The 23,121-nt window shown below is 33.6% G+C and overlaps 1 protein-coding gene across 2 annotated transcripts in view; it reads left to right on the top strand.

Moving 5' to 3' along the window:
- Positions 1-23,121, top strand: part of LOC115225998 (homeobox protein orthopedia-like) — a 68,892-nt gene that overhangs the window by 14,115 nt on the left and 31,656 nt on the right. Inside the window, exon 2 of one of the 2 annotated variants that reach the window (XM_036499755.1) lies at positions 16,640-16,971. In XM_036499755.1, the coding sequence (XP_036355648.1) occupies positions 16,640-16,971 (332 nt within the window). Of the gene's footprint in view, positions 1-16,549; positions 16,972-23,121 lie in introns of both variants that reach the window. The other variant, XM_029796975.2, reaches the window with a different exon arrangement.

The following is a 23,121-nucleotide window of genomic DNA, read 5'->3' as shown; positions in this document are numbered from 1 at the left end:
CAACATCTCTATCTCTCTCTCTGTGTCCCTTTCTATGTATATATATATATATATTTATATATAAAAAGAACTACATACATGCATTTATACATAAATATATATATATATATATATGTGTGTGTGTGTGTGTGTGTGTGTGTGTGTGTGTGTGTGTGTGTACACTATAACAAATACATCATAAACACGAATACGGGGTAAGACACAGAGACATTTAAGGATTAATATATGATATTTTGGGAATTCAACTTGGAATTGCTTTTAAAGTTCTACATATACAATTGCCGGACATGATAACAATCACACGTACATTTGACTTTACACACATGCACGCGCGCGCGCGCGCAATCCGCACATATATGTATATTTTTATATATAATATATATGCATATATATATATATATATAATATATATATATATATATATATATATATATATATATATATATATATATATATATATATATATATATATATATATAATATATATATATATATATATATATATGTGTATATATATATATATGTGTATATATATATATATATATATATATGTATATATATATATGTATATATATATATATATATATATATATATATATATATATATATATGTATATATATATAGATACATATAGAGGTAGGTACGTACATATATGTATATATATATATATATACATATGTTTTATTTATTAATATATCATATATATATATGTGTGTGTGTATGTGTATGTATGTATTTATGTATATATATAGACATATACATGTATAAATATATGTATATATATATATATATATACATACATATATATATGTATATATATTTATTTATATGTGTGATGCATGTACGTATATATATATATATATATATATATACATGCATACATATATATATATATATATTATATATATATATATATATATTATATATATATATATATATATATATATATGATAATATATATATATATTTATGTATATATATACATATACATATATATGATTGCAGGCATATACGTGCAAGCACACGCACACACATACATACATATGTATGTATGTATGCATGTATGTATGTGTATATATATATATATTTGTTTGTTTGTACTCCACCTGCCTTCGTCTATTGTTTATTTTCGTAAACCTTCCCGTTATATATATAAGCATAAGTATAAATCAGAATACATAACTGGTAGAAAGCAAGAGATTTCCTGTTACATTATGAACAAGAAAAGTTTGGTTATTTAAACCAGCCTTTAAAATACCGATGTAACTTGTGTATAATTTAAATTTACATATCTTGTGTAGAGTATGTATGACAGGAAGTTCACCCTCACAGTAACAAAGAGGAAGAAAAAGAGAGAGAGAGAGAGAGAGAGAGAGAGCGGCGAGGAGAATGACAGATTGTATATTTAACGTGTGTCGAGATGATGATAAATAAGAATCTCTTTGAAAGCCATTTTATTTATTTAATTTTTACATACTTTTGATTCAAAGTGACATGCATAAAGTACGTTATCTTTGCCGTCAGAATTTATTTCTTGAATAACATGTAGAACAGCCATTATTGATAGGTATGTGAAACAAAAGCGTTAGTAAAATATATAGAAAAAGATTAACAAAATGAAGAAAATGATGGAAAACGTCACAATAGAGGTAAAAAGGTAATCAAAGCATTTCTGGAATATTCTGTTATTAAATAATACCGATAACATGATAACAAAAGAAAATGCATGTTTATACACGCACACAGGTACCCACACACATATGTAATATATGTGTGCGTGTTTATATTTAAGTAAATATGAGTGCGTGTCAATATAGATAGATAGGAAAATAGATGGATTTATATATATATATTATATATATATATATATATATATATATATTATATAGATATATATATATTAATATATATAAGTATATATATATAGTATATATATATCTATATATATATATGTATATATATATATTATATATATATATATATATATATAATTACATATACATATATATATATACACACGTACATATATGCATTGTGTGTATATATGTATGTATATATATATATATCTGTTTTCATACATACATACATACATACATACATACATACATACATACATACATACATACATACATACATACATACATACATACATACATACTTATGTATTATTTTATTTTATTTCATGTGTATGATCTGTGAATGAATGGATGTGCATTTCACGCGATACATTAATAAAACATTACATCTAACCAGTAATGTCTTTTGGGGGTTTTTTTCAAGCTTTCTCTGATTGGCTAATTGTTTTCTCGACGTCGAACGAAAAACAAAACAAAGAATAATTTATTTTCTATTTCAATAATTATTTGAATTTCTTGTCTCAATCTCATTGTTATTTTATTGTATTTGCTACAGAAATCTAATAAAATTAGGCAATGTTGGTATGCTATAAGTCGGGTAAGAGGAAAGCATGTATTCTATGTAATAGCATATTATATATCCATGTGAGGAGAGAGGAAATATCTTCATTCACAAACAGGCTATGACCACTAGTCGAGAAATGTATTGTCACTCTTATACATCTTCTGTGACAACTACAGTGGTCTCTGTTTCTCTGAACTGTATTTCCGTTTTATACACACACACGTGTGTCTCTGTGTGTATTACATGTAAGAAGACAAGGAAAGAATGTAGCATAACTTATATTATTCGTCACATTTTTTCTGTATCGCTCCGTTTGAATCATTGCGCGTAAATGATTCTATGTGAAAAGTTGCGCAATACGTGAGGTTGATTAAATTGTAGCAGCACTCCCTCAGAGTAGCATCAAAATGTACGTTTTTACATTGTGAGCTATCTTACTTGTACGATATATTCATTACTCTTGGTAAGACTTAACCACTGCTTTCACCAGTCATGTTCCCGGGGCTTCTGCATCAGCGGTCGTTCAGTTTCTTTTTTATTTTTCTCAAAGATCCAGTATGAGAGTGCATGCAACCAGGAATTCGAGTTGAAGACTGTATTGGCAATACACCTACTTTCTACTCTGACTCAGCGGAATCAATATATATTCTTTTATTCTTTTATTTGCTTTCAGTAATTTGACTGCGGCCATGCTGCAGCACCGCCTTTTGTCAAACAAATCGACCGCCAGGACTTCTTCTTTGTAAGCTCAGTACTTATATTATCGGCTTCTTTTGCCGAACCTGTACGTTACGGGTACGTAAACACACCAATATCGGTTGTCAAGCGATGGTGAGGGAGACAAACACAGAGGCACAAATATATACATATATATATATATATATATATATATATATATATATATATATATATATATATATATATATATAGACATATATATATACCACAGGCTTCTTTCAGTTTCCATCTACCAAATCCACTCACAAGGCTTTGGTGGCCGAGGCTATAGTAGAAGACACTTGCCCAAGGAGGCACACAGTGGGACTGAACCCGGAACCATATGGTTGGGAAGCAAGCTTCTTACCACACAACCACACCCGCGCCTCTATATATAGCCATTGTGATAACGAAATGTTTTCATTGAAATGGGTCTGAGGAAGTTATAAGAATGCCACACTGACACTAAACTTTGGGTACAAGTTTCTTTACAGTAGAAACAGCTGCAAGCTAATGAAAGTCATTGCATAAATCCTATTCTTTGACATTAATTTTATAATTGGTATGTGTATATATATATATATATATATATATATATAATATTCTTTTATTCTTTTACTTGTTTCAGTCGTATGACTGCAGCCATGCTGGAGCACTGCCTTCAAGGGTTTTAGTGGAAGAAATCGATCCCAGGACTTATTTCTTAATCCTAGTATTTATTATATTGATCACTTTTTTGCGAACCGCTACAATACGGGGACGTAAACACACCAACACCAGTTGTCAAACGGTGACGGGTGGCCACATGCAAACATAAAGACACACACATATATATATACATATATATATAATATAAATAATATATATTTACATATGCATATATACATACGCATATGTACATACTTACATCTATACGTATATATATATATATGCATATGTGGGCACCGGACGTCACGAAACGTGTACAAGAAAAACGTACGAAGCATGAGTATATGGAACATGAACTATTCTTTCGAACAACGAAAGACACAAATGGAAAACAAAATAAACAACATAAAGAACGAACCTTCATTAGTTGTTGGCTGTTTGCTCGAAATACGAGACTAGAAAAACAGCCAACAACTGATGAAGGGTCATTCTTTATGCTGTTTGTTTTGTTTTCCATTTGTGTCTTTGTTGTTCGAGAGAATAGTTCATGTTTTATGCACTTGTGCTTCGTACATTTTTGTTGTACACGTCTCATGACTTCATGTGCCCAGATATGCATATATATATACGTATAGATGTATGTATATATATACGTGTGTATATATGCATATATAAATATATATTATTAACGCCACGCATCCTCTTCCAAGTAAATTTTATCGATAAACATATATATATATATATATATATATATATATATATATATATACGACGGGCTTCTTTCAGTTTCTGTCTACCAAATCTACTCACGAGGATTGGTTGGCCCAAGGCTACATACAGTAGAAGACACTTGCCCAAGGTGCCACGCTGAAGGACTGAACCCGGACCCGTCTGGATGAAAAGCAAACTTCTTACGACAGAGTCACCTCTATATGTATGTCTGTGTGTATGTATGTACACATAAATATATATATATATATATATAATATATATATATATATATATATATATATATATAAAACACTGTCCCTATATCACCCTTAACGTATGAAGAGTTTGGAGACCAGGTTTGAATTTGATGGATCTATCAATATTTTAGAATGGCGTATATGGTTTTAAGTTACCACGTTTTACGAGATCAGAAAGCAATAAATCTTCTTCATTCAGATTTAAACAAACATTTGTCACTTGAAATGCAGTTTGCGTTTGAAGAAACGCTAATGTCCAATCATCTCGAGGAAGTGGGGAAACTAGCAGAAGTCTATCACTCCTATCTCCGCAGTAATAATAATAAAAATGAAGTCTTTACGGGATTTCAACCTGGAAGGGAAACATCATCGTGGTCTCTCCTAACAAAATTTCCATATGTTTAATAATATACTTCATGTTTAAATATTTCTTTCTGCTGTAGGCACAAGGCCAAAAATTTGTAGGGAGGAGGCTAGTCGATTACGTCGACACCAGTACTCAACTGGTACCTATTTTATCGACCCCGAAAGAAAAATGAACTCAAAACATTAAGGTGGAGGAAGTGCCGCTAAGCATTGCGTCCGGCGTGCTAACAATTGTGATAATTCTTCACTTTTGCATGCTTAACCATTGATATACAGAAGTATATGCTACATTCCTATTCCTTAGTATGACTTTCCGAAACACAAGTATTCTACCAACCACTGACATTTTTTATATTTTGTAACCAGAGTTTAGTTTTAATAAATTTTCATGGACAGACTATCAGTTGGCAAAAGCGGCACAGTACATTCTACGTTCGAACAGCATCAAATTTGATCTTATTTTTTATTCCACTAGATTTGATAAAGAATACTTACTAGCCGTAAACGGGGTTGATTCAATCGCCTATTCCCCATTTCATTTATTTAAAAATGTATTTTGTTCCTATTTATATATTAGCTTATATTTCAATCAGTTTTATACTTATATTATTTGTTTAATATAAAAATAGATCTTTATGAATATATGATATTTATATATGGAATAATGTTCAAGTTAATCTTATTGCAATGGTCAGAATACTCAGATTAGTATGTTCACATTTAACCTACCTCACATCTGAAGCCTTCTCATTCTTGGCGGAATGCGCGAGCATCATAAAAATAGGTTTTAAAAAATACTTTCTAAAGCTTCCCTGGTTGTCATAATATAATATTCATATTTAGCTCTTAATATCATATTTATACAATTCTGTCTTGCTCCAGTTATAATTTTGTTTTAGATTTTTGCCATTTATTTATTTATTTATTTTTTAAAATATAAAAGTTGTGTTTCTTTCAACAAACAATGTAAAATGTTAATTTGGTCGTAAAACACAAAAATATTTCTGTTGAATTTAATATAGAGGAAAATAAATTTTAAAACAAAAGAGAGAAGAAAAAATATTTGCATGAAACATTATACTTAAATATGATCAGGCCTTAAGAAACTGGAGTGAATAAAGAATGGAAAATATTTTAAGATTGGTAGACAAGGAGAGAAAAAAACGAAATATGATTGATTGTGGTTTTCAATAATTTCTAGAATATTGTAATAGTTTTCGTGGGGATGTCAAAAGAAGGCGGTAAAAAAAAATAACATGACGTTCAGATGAGTTGGATAAAAAAATGTTTTGCTTGAAATAAAAAGTAGATAATTAGAAAGCAGAAACAACTGATTGGTTAATATATCCAAATAGAGAAAGATAAGAAAATATTTCCTTTCTTTGTCACATTTAAAAAATGCATCGAAAAAAAACATAGAAGTAAGTAAAATGTGTTTCAAAAGCAATATTTCTTTGAAATATAAACCGTGGATCCGATTACTGAACCAGTAATAAATCGCTTAAATTTGTGTTTCTGCAGGGTAAATACCTGTAATGTACTAGGCCGATTAATTTCGATTCACACCGAAAATAAAATGTCTTTCAGCAAAAAATTTTAAGTAATTTTCCTCCTTGGCATAAGTGATAACCATCATTTTCAGTTGATAAGGGCTAAACTCAGTAATGTGTCATGCATTCCAACAAAATAACAGATACTTCATGAGAAAAATTAGTAAATGAAACACTTCATATTACACTTGGATGAATAAGTTAACTCTTCTCACAGGAAATATATTATTTTTTTAAGTTACCAACTTATATAATGGCAGTTGCTACATTGAAGATGTCAGAAATTTAATGGCATAAAGGCTTGGAAGGAATTAACAAATGTAATTTCTATCAAACGATTCAGGAGATAGAATTATAGTTTAGTGACACAAACTGATTTATATACTCAGCTAGTGAAAACCCCTATGGTAAAACGAGAAAACCTCGATAAGGAACATCAAGCCTAAGTAACACATGAAATATAAATTGAAAATGCACTTGAATTAAAACAAAATGGTGGAAATATCCATCAAATACATTATTAAACAGAACTCCCTGCACATCAAACCAATTACAAACTTTATGTTCAATATACTCTTGAATAATTACATACAGGTAGGATTTCATGCTTAATTTATGAAACTGACGTTACTATAACATACACATATTGTATAACTTTATCGTCTGCATTGGGATGCAAAGTAAAATTAATCCTAGTGTTAATTAAATTCAGTATTCACGAGGTGTCATGTCCAGTGGTGACATCACAAATGAAGGTGATAAATTTAATGTAACAACGCAGGTGCAATAAGTGAAATCCAACATAATCAAAACATCAAAGGTAGTTAAAGTGATTCAGCTAACGCAGGTAAAATCATTTTCTTTTTGGATGTACCCTTAAAGAAGATTTGTTACATCTGCGATATGGATACCACTTGGAAGGAATATAATCCTTAAAACAGAAACAGATTAACTTTAAATATCACAAACCAATCAGCATAGGTAATGTAAGAATACAATTGCACAAATATTGAGAGGAACATCACTGAAGCAAGTAGAGATGTTTAAGCACCTCGGAGCCGTGTTCATGTGTGATGGCTGGAGGCTAAAATTAGATGCTAGAATTGAAAGTGCTGGCACAGTAGCGCGCCAGATCCAGCACTCAATCCTCAGATGACCAGAAGTTGTCAAGACAGCCAAACTTCCTATCTTCAGTTCGGTTTCCGTGCCTATTTTAACCTATGTTAAAAGAGTATGATCAAAAGAGTATGGTCACGAATATAACAGTTGAAATAGGATTGCTATGGAGAGTCTCGAAAGCAACGTTACTTGACAATGTGTGAATCTCGGAGGTCGAGAAATCTCTCCAGATCGAGCTGTTACTTCACCGCAATGAGACGTCATAGCTTCGGTTCTATGGATATGTGATTAGAATGTCGTAGGAAAGAATCGTAAAACAGCTCTTTCAAACCGAGCCAACCGGCAGGAGATCTACGGGTAAACGACGAGTGAAATGGGTAGATTATATCCATCGTCTCACTTGGTCACGCTTGGGAAAGTGTAACGACCATTGTTTCTGATTAGACCCTATGAATGAGGTGCGTGAGGACTCTACACCCACGACCCTCCGAGGAACAGAAAGCGGAGAAGATGGAAGAATGGATGGAATTCCACAAATAACAGTGCACTCTGACATTCACTTGTGCGGGTTATTAAAGAGTATGCTTTTACCATTAGTTTCCAGAATATCTGGTGCTAACAGAACAATAAGCACAAAATATATAGAAAAATGTGTGTGTGTGTTGTGTTTGTGTGCGTGTATATATATATATATATATATATATATATGTGTGTGTGTGTGTGTGTGTGTGTACACATATGCGCGTGTACATATACATGCATGTGTGCGTGTGTGTGTATACACGACTGAATTCTTTAGAATTCCGTCTATAAAATTCACTCACAAGGCTTTTGTTGGCCCGAGGCTATGGTAGAAGACACTTGCCCATGCTAACAAGCTGTGAGACTGAACTTGGGACCTTGAAGTTGAGAAGCAAACTTCTTATGCACATTACATTTACATACACACACACACACATATATTTATATGTATATTCATATATGTGCTTATATGTATAAATATATAGGCACATATGTACACACACACACACACACACACACACACACACACACATATATATATATATATATATATATATATATATATATATATATATATGGCTTCCTCGCTTAGCCAGCGGGGTGGCGTCATTTGAAGGCTAAAACAATGCGAAGCGCATTGTGATCACCGATGTGTAGCAACATCTGATAGCCTGGTCGGTCACGGTGATCACGGTGATATATATATATATGTACATGTATATATGAACACATATGCACACGCATATATGTGTGTATGTGTATACGTAGATATCGTTGCTATTGTGCAAATGTGCCGTAAGTCCAAAACGTTTCTTTCTCCGAAAACACTATTCCACTTCTTGTTACATTAGCAACAGTTTCAGCTTGGGTGCATGAAATCATAACTCCTTGCATGTATGATATTTTCAGTCAGATATAGTTTTGCAAATCTGTCGTATGTGGGGCTTACTACACTTTTGAAAAATACTAAACCATTGAACAATTTTCATATCTTGGCATCTGAAACAGCTGAAGAAACGATGGTTTGACCAAAAGAACCGGCTATTACAAGCAAAACTGAATATTGAAAAATATTGTATTTGGCCAAAATTGGACATACGACAGTTTAATATAATAGCAGCGATATGCATAAAGAGAGTGACACACATACATACAAACAGACATTTTATACACACATATGTATATATATGTGTGTGTGTGTGGATGTGTGTGAGTGTGTGTGTGTGTGTATGTGTGTGTGTGTGTGTGTGTGAGTGTGTGTGTGTGTGTGTGTTGTGTGTGTGTGTGTGTGTGTGTGTGTGTGTGTGTGTGTAGTATTAGCGAAGGTTCAGCTTTCAGTATATTTTACTATATCACTCTAATCCATTGTATCTATTTCTTTTCTCATGTACTCCCTTCACGTGTGTGGATGATAGGTTCGCGCCTGCGTCTGTGCCTCTGCGCATTAGTGAGAATGTATACATGCCTGTATTACGCAAACTTCCAAACTGTGTCGTTTATTATGGTATCCTTCCTTAAAATAATGATGTAGAGAAAAATAATACTAACGGTAAATAATAAGCTTAAATAACTGAGTAAATAATAACAATAATACATTCCAATAAAGTTTCACAGGCTGGATTACTTGTGCCAAAATTTGAAACCAATAATTTTGGTTTCTGATTAAAGCACAAGGCTAACAATTTTGAGAATTGGCAGTTAGTCGATTACATCGACTCCAGTATTTGAGTGGTACTTTATTTTATCTATACTGAAAAGATGAAAGGCAAAGTTAACCTCGACTGGATTGAAATCATAACGTAAAAATTCGGACGAAATACCGCAAGGCATTTTTCCAATGTTCAGGTGATTTTGCCAACTCACCGCTTTAATGCTATATAATCGTTTCAATTTAGGCACATGGCCAGCAGTTTCGAGATAATGGTTTGTCGATTACATTGTACTTACTTTATCGACCCTGTAAAATTAAAGGCAGAATTAACCTTGATGGGATTCGAAATCAACACGTAAAGGGCCACATAAAGTATATAAGCAAGGTTTTTTGCTCGACGATCTAACTATTCGTCCTATCCACCACCGATCTTATAATTCTTTCTCATATAGGCACGAGACCTGCAATTTTGAGGGAAGGGAATTTGTCGATATCAGTGGCCAAAATACTTGACTAATACTTAATTTCATAGACACCGGAAAGAGGAAAGACAATGTTAACCATGGCAAGATTTGAACTCAGAAGCTAAAGAGTCGGAAGAAATACCGCAAGGTATTTTGTCCGATGCTCTTAATATTCTGTTAATCCACCACTTTTATGACTTCTAAACTAGACACTTGGTTTTCAATTAGTAGGAGAGAATAGTTGATTAAATGAGCTCCAGTATTTAGCTTGTACTAATTTTAACGACTCTGAAACGCGAAATGCAATGTTGATTTCGGCTGAAATTGAACTTAGCACGTAAAAGTAACTTACAAATTATGCAAGGCATTTTGTCCTTTGCGCTATCGATTGCGTCAACCCACCAACCAAATGTAAGAAACTGGTTTTCATCTATTGTGTGAAATATTAAGAGACAGCGACGAATGTGGGAATAGGGTTGGAATTAAATCAATATTGGAAAATTGTACGTGAATGCTTGAAAGCAAACATGCACTGACAATCTAAATGCTATGAAAATTGACACCATAAATGAATAGATTCAAATATCTAACACTAAAAACAGAAAGCAATCTCTTTCAGATATGAATGTGAGCGACGACATTGGTAAAGAAAAAATACTAACCTCATTGACTGACTTGAACGAATCAAACTTAACGTTTATCATGAATAAATAAACAGTGAAAGCATTTATTTTTTAATTTACTAATCGATTTTGTATTATTTGTTTAATAGTTGTGTTTGATTTTTACCAGAAAAATTGTGAACAATTTTTGTCCAGCTGATTGAAAACTATAATTAATTGTAATGAATTTCTACGTGAATTCATAGAGAAAAATAGAGAGAATTTTAAAAATAGTAAAAGTATAAATGACTTGAGAAATTCATAGGGGATAAACAAAAATGTATAGAAAACAAATTGAGTCTTCTTGAAGTAGAAATAGAAGATAAATCGAACGCCACGTTGTTCTTAATAAATTATGAGGCGTCCAGCGAAACTAATAAATTTGCTAATTCATATATATACATACATATACACACAAACATATGTGTATGTATATAAGTTTGTGAATAAAATTTTGCTAATTTTATATATATATATATATATATGCAGATAGATAGATCAACATTGATCAATTTCCATCTATAAATATGCAAGTATATGTACACGTGTGTGTGGCTGTGGTGGGTGTACGGCTGTATATGTGGTTCAGAGTCAGTGTCTGTACTACCGTATGTGCGCAGAAATATTTATTGCCACAATATTGCCCCATGAACTCCCTCGGGTAAGTTACGATGGTGTTATTTATTAGAAATCGTTTAAAATTTTCTTAAAACAGAAGCGCGTGCATCTTTTGCACACACATACATACATACATACATACATACATACATACATACATACATACATACATACATGTACGCAGATATCTTTAAGTGCTTGACAAACTCATATTCAGCGCTTTATATATATATATATATATATATATATATATGTATATCGAAAAAGCAATAGATGCGTGCACCTACTCGCAACATGTCGCTATACACTCAAATGTGAACATGTACTCGCTCCAGGATTATTTCACCATAAAATAATTGTCCCCATGTTAAATGTTAAAGTAGATGTGACTGGAACACATCATGGTGCTGCAAACTAGTTGACTTAATAAAATGCTAACTGAAAGTCGTTCTGAGTTTTCGAACGTTATATAAACTTGCGATAATAAAATAATGAGATATGCATATTTTGGGAAATTCCGTAGAATTTCTGATTTTCCACATTACTCAGGAACAGTTCAGATCACCCCACATTTAATTCCTGCTGATGAATTCGTGTCTGCAATTTTGAGTATGTCGGACAGTTTGCAAGACGTGTTCTTATAAATACATACATATGTTATAAGACGTGTCCATGTAGATACATACATATATACATACATGTGTATGTATGTACAAATGTGTGTATGCATGTCAGTATGTGTGTGTATGTGTGTGTGTAGAGAGAGAGAGAGAGTGAGAGAAAGATACATGTACATACGTGTGTGTTTATATCTATACGTTTACATGTATATATATATATATATATATATATATATATATATTATATACATAAATATATATACATATATATACATACATATATACATATATACATACATACATATATATATGTACATATATATATACCTATATATATATATATATATATATATATATATATATATATATATATATGCGTATACATATATATATGCATAAACATGTATATATATATATATATATATATATATATATATATATATATACATTTACACACATATATATACATATATATATATGTAAAATATATATGATATATATATAATGGACTGAACTGAACCGTAATTAATCTGCATATCCTCTGATAGCTCACAGATGATGTTCGACAATTTCCCCCTCACAGCTGCACGCACATCTGCAATGTTTTTCTTAGTTCTGCTGGTTGCGGGTCTTCCATAACGGTGATCAATATCGACATTTTTTCGACATTCTTGGAAACGTCCGAAACACTCGTACACTTGTGTGCGGCCCATACACTCATCTCTATACACTTTCTGCAACTTTGCGTAGGCTTCTGAGCTGGTATCTCCATGACAACTTTCTCTGTCATGGTCACTGCCACGATCACATGCTATACACCTTCCTTCCGAGCACAGCTGTAAACATCAGAAGTGAGCTAGAACGTTAAAACTTAGTGCGCATGCAAAGTAGAGCTCAAGGTCAATCTTTGCCAAGAAGCTTCACTCTACGTGATTTAGCTTCGTTGCTATGGCAACAGTCCGGATACTTATTGATCAGACTCGTGTGTGTTTATATATATATATATATATATAATATATACACATTACATAGATATGTACAAACATAAATATATATATTTTATATATATATATAATTTATATATATATATATTATATATATATATATATATATATATATATATATATATATATATATATATATATATATAGAGAGAGAGAGAGAGAGAGAGAGAGGGAGAGAAGAGAGAAGAGAAAGAGTAACTGAGAGAGAGAAGCAGAATTTATTAGTTACGCTGGACATCTCATAATTTATTAAGGACAATATAGCATTTGATTTATTCTCTGTTTCCACTTGAAAAAAATTGAATTATTTTCATTATTTTATAACTATTTTTGTTTATTTCCTTGATCTTTCCAATTTATTTATAGTTTTATATTTTAAAAATCCTCCTTATTTTTCTCAATGATTTTACACAGAATTCATTACAATTTATTATGGTTTTCAATCAGCCATTATAAAAGTTCTCTCTATTTTGTAGTGAAACCAACCACAACTCCCACCGTCTATTAAAAAAAGTAAACCAAAATAATTACAAAAGCATCGAAAATATCCCGCAATCATTTTTATTTTGTTTCTTACGTAAAACAATAAATACACACACACACATATATACATATACATATTTATATATACATACATGTATGTATGTATGTATGTATGTATGTATGTATCAAACTATACAATAGAATAGCAAATACATTATTAAAAACCAATCAAAATTTCAACGTAAAAAGATATATATATTTGCATGTTAAATGGACCTCTCGATAACCGTTTGTATCTAGTACATACAAGGCCGGCTCCAGGTACCGGCAACTCGGGCAGTCGCCCGGGGTGCTATGTACTACGGGGGCACCAAGGAGGGCGAGACAAAGACAAGAAATTTTCCAGCTTGTACATGCCGAAGTTCAGCTTGCCCAGGGCGCCAGCAACCCTAGGGCCGGTCCTGAGTACATACAAGGTGATTGAGAATATACAGTAAATCCACTGTAATGCTATCCATGTTTTCATAATAATATCAGTATTTTTAACTCTCCTGATTTTTTAGATAAAATGTTCATAGTCTCATCTGTTGATCTTATGCATGCATGTATGTATGTATATTTGTATGAATGATATGTATACATGCATAAATATATAACCTGTTACAATGACTTCGAAGTTTCGCATCAGTTGTCTTCAACTGTTTATTATGTGTCTGTGTGTCTCAAACATACTATATATGCCCGTAGAAAATAGTTCTATATTTAAGACTTGAGGAAGTATATACATTATTTACATTTGACGGATATTTTTCCTCAACTTGTTTGTTGTTTGGTGTCTTGGGGATGTACCCTCCAGCCTTCATCAGGTGTGTTGCGGAAATTTCAAACCTGGGTTCTCATTCCTAAGGTATTTTTCGATGTTATTATTACAGTTATTATTGAGGAATCGAACTCGGAATCTTGGGGTTAGTAGCCTGCGCTCTTAACTACTACGCCAGATACTCGTGGGCAATTATGGAGTGAATTTTAGGGCTTATAAATCTAACATTTTCTTATCCTTCTTGATACCGGTTCTCATATGCTACTCATATCTGCATTTGGTCTGCTTAGGCGGTTGTTGTGTCCTAGCATATGTGCTGCTTCTTTTAGCTTTCGTATTTCCAGTGGTGTTTTCTGTCTATTATTTTAACTTCATCCCACAGGGGAAGGTGGTCTCCATTTACCCATAAATGATCAGCTATACCCGATTTATCAATATCTCCTCGTGTCACAGCTTTGCGATGTTCGTCTTCCGTTATTTTGAGGGGGCGGCATATTTTGCCTTTGTATAACCTACCACAGCTGCATGGGATGGAGTTCACGCTGTCTTTCATCATATTCTCTTCTATTGGTGGTTTTACACGAAGGAGATATTTGCGAAGTGTTGTATTACTCTTGAATACCTGATGAAGGCTGGACGGTATATCAGCCGAAACGTTGTGTTAACAATAAACAAGAGGAGGTAAAATATCCGTCAAATGTAAATAATGAAAATAATGCCCGTAGAAATTGTGGAATTTTGAGGAAAAAATATGATAGATGAAAATGAGAGTAAAACATTAATTTCCCTAAATATTTGAATTTTGTATCATTTTGTAAATTCTCTTTAACTTTGTCATATCCCTAAACGCACGTAAACAAACATTTAGAAACACACACACACACACACTTACATACATGCTATTTTATTGTATGCATATATATATATATACACACTACATTATATAACATAATTTTTAGCATAAGGCGTTTATGCATTTCGTTACCTACGCAAGGCTATTAATATGTATAATTTACCTGCAAATAAAGTATACCAATAGATATGACTGGGTGCGAAGTAGCATGGCCTCGTGGTCTGTGCATTGGGCTCACGATCATAAGGATGTGGCTTCGATTCGTGGACCGGGTGGCACGGTGTCTTCTTGAACAAGGCATTTTATTTCACGTGATTTCTGTCTTCTCAGCTGAAAATTACTACCAACCAGCCAAGTATTGATTCAGTTCTCTCTCCCTCCGCCTTTTACATTTCAATGTTCCGCTTGGTTAAATGTGGGGGTGGGGGTTGACGGTGATGTCTACATTTGCTCGTAACTACACAGATACTTAAAACAATTGACGAAAGCATGCCACATGTTGCCATGTCATACGCCCTTAGGAATGACGACTACGCTTTTTATGTACACTAAGAGATAATCCTTTTTACCACGGCACAAGGCGTGAACTTTTCGGCGGGTGGGCTAATCGATTACATTGACATCCCCACCCACTGGGCTAGTCGGCTACATTGACTCCAAAAAGATGAGAGGCAAAGTCGACCATGGCGAAATTTGAAATCAGAAGGTAAAGACGGACGAAAGGCGCCAAACATTGTATCTGGCATATTTGCCGGATTGCCGCCAAGCATGCATTTAGAGATAATAAAAACTAAACTATTAGAAATATACTAGTTGAAGCGTAAAACATAAATAACTTCTCAGTACATGGTTATCTGTACTTTTCAGTTTACGTTCTGGTTCATATAATTTTTTTTTTCATCCTTTGGTGTTTTGGCTGACAACATCAAATAGTTAATGGGAAATAAAGGGAGAAATTCATAAATCTAAAATGACATCTGGGAGTTGGTTTCCTGATAGTTAACTTAATAAAACACATATACAGACAAACCATTTTTTTTTTAATTTCCATTTTTATTGTAGATGTGAGCCGTATTTCTATCGACCAGCACCCCAGTAAAAGACTGGATGTTCCCTCAACCGTCCTGTGTGAATTACTCTCTACTGTTCCAGGTATCCGCGATCCGGGTCATGAACTCCTTGGTGGTGCCCCGCTCAAAGAGAAAGAAGAAAACCAGCTGAAGTCTTCAGTCATCAATAATGGACGAACCAGTTCAGAACAGCATCAGTCTTCACTTAATGGCGGTACCGGTAATGGTAACGGAGGAGGCGGAAACAACGGCCAAGATCTGGACAAAACTGTCAAACAAAAACGACACAGAACACGTTTCACGCCTGCCCAGTTGAACGAACTTGAGCGCAGTTTCGCTAAAACTCACTACCCAGACATTTTTATGCGAGAAGAATTGGCTCTCAGAATTGGTTTAACTGAGTCACGCGTACAGGTAAGTAGAAACATTTTTTTCTTATATTATTAATACATAATACATACAGGTACATATGAGCGGGTATGTAAGTGTGTGTTTGTATAACTCTCTCTCTCTCTCTCTCTCTCTCTCTCTCTCTCTCTTTCTCTCTCCCCCCATATATATGTATATATATATATTATTCGTGAGATAACCAGACTACCATTGGTTTCATATTGAGAGAGATATCTCTTTCAACGTGACGCCAGTATTTGTCTGGTTATCCCACAAACAAAGACTGTTTTATCCACCTATGCGGTGTTGAGCACTCATTCTCACTGGTCGATTGTAAGGTGTGTGTGCGTGTGTGCGTATGTCAGTTTTGGTTTTAAACTTTGGTACAATGCCAGAAAGTTTGGGGATAGGATAAGTCGATTACATCCACCCCAGTACTCAACTGATACTTATTTTATCGAAAGGATGAAATATATCTATATATAATATATTAATAGAAGCTTAACTCATCTCCACATCACTTTGTTCCTAGCATCTGATATGAAAGCATCCTGCTCGCGCACAAAACTTTAAGTCAAACGGTTATTAAAAATAATTGTAAATCCTACCAAATGTATTGAGTGCATGGTTTCTAGACTCTCTTAGCTCGCTAATACCCCATTTTTACTGACGATCCTCTTTGTGAAATTGCTATTTTTTTCCACTTATTTATGGCTTCGAAACTTTGGCAAGTGAGCTTCTTGTTAAACAAATCTTTAGTTCACAACGCCAATGTATCCCTCAGCATGCTGGCAAGAAGGGTGGCGATGAAATTAGATCAATACTTACAGACGACAAATATGAAAAGTGCACTGGAAATATATATCAATGAATGAATGTTCATATCAGTTCAGAAAAATTAGCACGATTATTAATCACAAGCGTGTAATTATTAAATTTTGTAAATTATTGTTTGTGATATATATGATGCAGCAACATGTAAAGTGAATGCAGTGAAACATTAAAGTAATTAATACTCGTTAGCATTCACATATCTAATTATGTAAAGTATTTTCTCTCATAGTGAGATTCTGAATGTGTCGTATCCTATATAGCAGCTGGCAATGGGTACATGCTACTGACAAAGCCCAACCCAGCAGGAATGTATATGTAGCAGTCTCCCAGCCATTGCTGAATTACTTTCGTCTGTTATTGATATAGTTTTGCTTTTTAAAACACTATCTGTACATAATGCGTATCTCCGAACGAATACCGCAGTTAATTGCCTTTCACGATGTTTCTGTGTTAAGAATGAATCACAGATGAATATTTTAATTTAATATTGCTTCTGTTGCATATAAGGAATTTTTATTCAGCAGGGCGGTTAATTGCATCATCAGTGATTTTTCAATCCCTATTTTCCTATATCAGTAGCAACGAATTTTACCTTACCATGCAGTTGTCTGTGGGCACTTGCTACTGGCAAAACCCAACAAGGCAGAAATGTATTTAAATGCGGGTTTCCCAGTATGGCCATAGCCTTTGAGCTGGAATACATAACGGAGAAAAATACAGAAAAAAGCGCACCACAGAAATCTGGTCAGGGTATGCCCCCAGTTAAAACTGTAAGACATTATTCCAAATACTACCTTCTAATCGTAAATATCATAAAATGATTAGAATATATATAGTGCATGACGGCAACCAAGAGGCAGAATTGGTAGAGCGGTGAATAAGAAGTCTAGCTTTAAGCCTTTTTCTCACTGTATTTATTACTGAATTTCTCACTGAATTTTTCTCACCGGGTTCGAATTTGAATTTTTATCTTTCTGTGTTCAGTAAAGTAAATACTCCTTAAATTATTGGTATCAATTTCATTGTCTGCGCACCCATCCCATGACCCAATGTACAATCATTATCTAGTACAGCTAAAATGCTGTTTAAATATAGTTTGTTTGCTTTCAACTATCATAATTTTGAGAACGACTCAAAAAACCGTTATAAGTCCCAATTGTTTAGGTATAGGGATTTATTAATTATACTAATGAGGCTGGAGATATTGCATTCTACAAGTGTGTCATCTGAAAAGAAGGCTCGGACCGGACATGGAGATACGTAATAAACAAATCTTCAATACTGAATTAGTTTAACGTCATGGGTCACTTTTCATGTGACATTAATGATGCAGAAATTGTTTTTATTGAAGACGATGCCCTTACCAAATCAAGACAAGTACTATTAAATGCCTTGACTTAATAACACTCCAATTCTTATGAAGATATAACTAATTACTTATCAAAAGTCCTTTCGCTTCTGTGACTGATACAGAACCCATTTACACTTTGTAACTTCAATTCATTATCCCGTTGGGATCAACTTCGCTTTTCATCCTTTCGGGATATTAAGCGAGAACTGTGGCCGATAATATCGACAGACCTCTCCCTTCAAAACTGCTTGCTCTGTGCTTAAATTAAAAACTAAATCAAGTTTTTTTATAGAACATAATTTATTGCCTATGTCCGTATATGCCTGTATTTGTTTAAACACATTTGAATATGTCTGCAATAAATATATATATCTTAAAATACAGGGAGAGAAAAAATGTTGCCATTTAACTTACTCTTCACAAATCAAAGTCTAGGGTAAAATAATAGTTGTATCAACATTTTTTGTTTCCATTAACACATTTGTGTAAAAGATCGGATACAGTCTTAAATAGATTTCTTGTGTGAAGTGATTATGGTGTTTGACTCAGGATCATAATGAATGTGGGGTCAATTCCCGGAATGATATTGTTATTCTAGATCTTGTTCTTGCAGTTGTTGTTGCACACCAATATACCATCTGTTAAAATAGAGAATAGTTTGAAGAATATATTTTACTTCAAAAGTGCTTCTTTTTAACAAATCTTTTATTATATTGAAATAGTTTTTACACAATAATTTCTTATCAAAATAGTGTTATCATGATTAATACAAAATCTCGAAGCAGTATTTCAACAAATATACAGTTTTATCCCTAAATATATTGAATACCAACACTATGTTCAGCCTGCACAATACCATTGTACTATCAATGGTGCCGCATGAAGATAAAATATGGAGAAAAAACTGCGTAAAATCAACTAAAACTTTGATGTCTTTCACCAAAGATGCTTCAGAAAAATCCTGGGAATTTCGTGTCATCATCATATCAGAAACAAAGATGCCTCAAGGAGGGTGTCTTCGCGAAGAGCCTGATATACATCATCGAAACGAAGAGTCAATTGACAAGTCATGTCCTACTGCTGTCAGGTCATAGGTGTGCAAAAAAAAAACAGCATTTATATGGGCACCAACATGATGAAGGGGAAGATAGGGAAGACCGTGAGCTGTATGGTATCACACCTTTTAGGAAGACCTGAAGGCTGTCAATAAACACTTTAAAATTACAGATGAGCACGCAGCTAATCGAGAGCAATGGAGGGAAAATGCTGAACGGTGTTTAAAAATGAGTAGGAAGGACTAACTAAACCATCATTAATCCGTGTACTGCATCAACAGCAGCAAAATAAACAACAATATAGACTACAACAAAAAAGTGGCACCAGCAACAACAATAACAATGATCCTCTGGGGAAATTGGTTCAACTTTTCTCCTGGACACTGATAACAACTATGAAAGATAGACGCAAGTTCTTCAAAAAATGCTAAATAATTCACTGGAAACAATAGCGTTCCGTTTGGTGTTGACGTCTTCTCTTGTAATTCTTAACGTCCATGTCTCAAAGGACACACCTGTTTTATATTCTCAAATAGTGTGAGGTCACGTATACACTGGAAGTTGCTATTTCAGAAGAGATTTCCAACCGACCAACACTTTTCTCCAAAGCCACATAAGCTATAAGTCGCTTTGTTGGTTTTGTTTAAACTTCAGCCACAAACAAGACAAATAATACGTGTACGGTGTGTGTAAGTGTATGTGATTTTACTGTAGTAAATCTATCCAGTATTTATTTGTTTGCGTTTATTTACACCTTGTATATTCCTAAACTTAGGTTTCTTTTGGGGTTTCTTTTGGCAGGGAACAATGCCTTACTAATTCAGTTAAAGAAGTGACGTACTGGATGCCTATGCAGCAAAAAGAAAATTTTTGTTTTGTTTTTTTAATTAATTTATATGTTCCTCTTTATTGGAGAAAGTTATAGTTGTTTGTAATTTAGGTACAAGGCCTGAAATGTGGGGGCTAGTCGATTACATCGCCCCCCACCCAGTGCTTCGACGTACTAACGATTCTCGCCACCTTAGAGACAGTAATAATGATATCTATTGGCATTGTTAGAACAAATACCTCAAGGAATTTTTTCCGAAGCTCTCACAACTCTGCCAGCTCGCCTGCCATAATAACATTGACGATAATGGTTGTGATAATGTGGAAGTAATAGCGAAAGCATAAATTAAAATTAGTTTTAGTCACAATAAGTCTGCAATCGGTTTTGATCTTCGGTTGTGATATTATTTTCTGTCTAATACTCCTCGAAACGACATGAAAGTCACTGGCTCTCCTGATTATCCTATGGGTTGGTATCTTAGCCCTAAATCATTGACCTTATGTGAGGTTTGACGAGCTGGCAGAACCGTTTAGAACGCCGGACATGTCTTACCGTTTTTCATCTGACTCTATACATTCAGAGAAGATTAATTTTGCTTTTCATTCTTCCAGGATAGATAAAATAAAGTACAAGCCAAGTACTGAAGTCCGGTATAGATAAAATAAAGTACAAATGAAGTACTCCCCTCAAAATTGCTGGTCTTGTACACAGATTAGAAACCATTACTGACCTTATGCAAGGCGGCAATCAGGCAGGATCGTTAGCACATCGGACAAAATACCTTGCACTATTGTTTCCTACACTTTACGTTCAGAGTTCAAATTCCGCCGCAGTCAACTTTGCCTTCTATTCTTCCGGGGTCGATAAAATATAGTACAAGAGTCGATGAGATCTACTAACCCTTACTCTTTAAAATTGCACCTAAATCAGAAATAACTATTAACCTTAAGTAGTATTTTATCTGTCTTTACGTTCTGAGTTGAAATTCCTTTACCTTTTATCTTTTGAGGTCGATAAAATAAGAACCAGTCGAGTACTGGGATCGACGTAACTGACAAGCTTCCTCCCATAAAATGTCAAGCGTTGTGCCTGTAGGAGAAAGGATTATTAATTTCGTTAAAAATAAACAATAATACTAGCTAAAGAGTAATACATTTACTTAGTAAATGTATTACTATATTTCTTCTTAACATTTTCGCTTCCATGATCAAATACCATGGAATCAACTTTGCCTTTAAACCTTTGCCTTTAAGTCATTAGAATCAGTCAAAAAATATACTGGAATCAGTTTAGTCAGCTGTGTCTCCTGCTCTGGTAAAATTAGCGTTATTTCTAATTCCAAGGATTTAATTGACTGAAATTTGGACAATGCATACCTATAATAAACAGGATTAAATTCAGTTACCTGTAGTTCCTCTCCAATCCAAACACTCTTTTTTATCCTGAATTAAAAGGAAATCGTTATACATGTATTCTTTGCTACCTGTTATCTCAAAGATTTCTATATTGAAGCGGCCACATTCAACAGTCGCCGAATACCTAACATCTTCACTCCACAATCTATATCTATCACTCCAGTGCACACACACACACACACACACACACACACATACCAGCATGCCGTATCCTTTTCGTATACTCCATAAACACCCAAACCTTCGAGAGTTTTTACATCTTCCGCTGTATTATTCCTGATGACAAGCTCTCTTCATTTGCACTGCTGGCGTTTCAAATGCCTTGACGTGATAAATCGCATTACTGATCTTTGACAGCTTGTGGTAGTAGTGGTGGTGGTGGCAGTAGCAGCAATAGCAGCAGTCAATTTTGCAAGTTGGCAATTTTTGTCAAAAACAAAAATTAATATGAATATAACGAATATAACATTAGCAACTCTGAGGGCAACCTTATTTACTACCTTCAAGCACTCTATCTATCTATCTTTCTAGCTAGCTAGCTAACTACCTACCTATATGTGTATGTGCATCACTGTAAGCATGCATGTGACTCTCTTTTACTTATGTTATGCTTCTCTACCTTTTTCTTTCCATCTCTTTCGTTAGAATTTTCTCACTTTTCTCTCTGTTACACACTCTCTCACTCTGTGT

Source organism: Octopus sinensis, linkage group LG2 (genome assembly GCF_006345805.1).
Source record: "Octopus sinensis linkage group LG2, ASM634580v1, whole genome shotgun sequence".
Taxonomy (NCBI): domain Eukaryota; kingdom Metazoa; phylum Mollusca; class Cephalopoda; order Octopoda; family Octopodidae; genus Octopus; species Octopus sinensis.
Note: the sequence above shows the minus strand (reverse complement) of the source record. Positions and strands in the feature narration are given on the sequence as shown.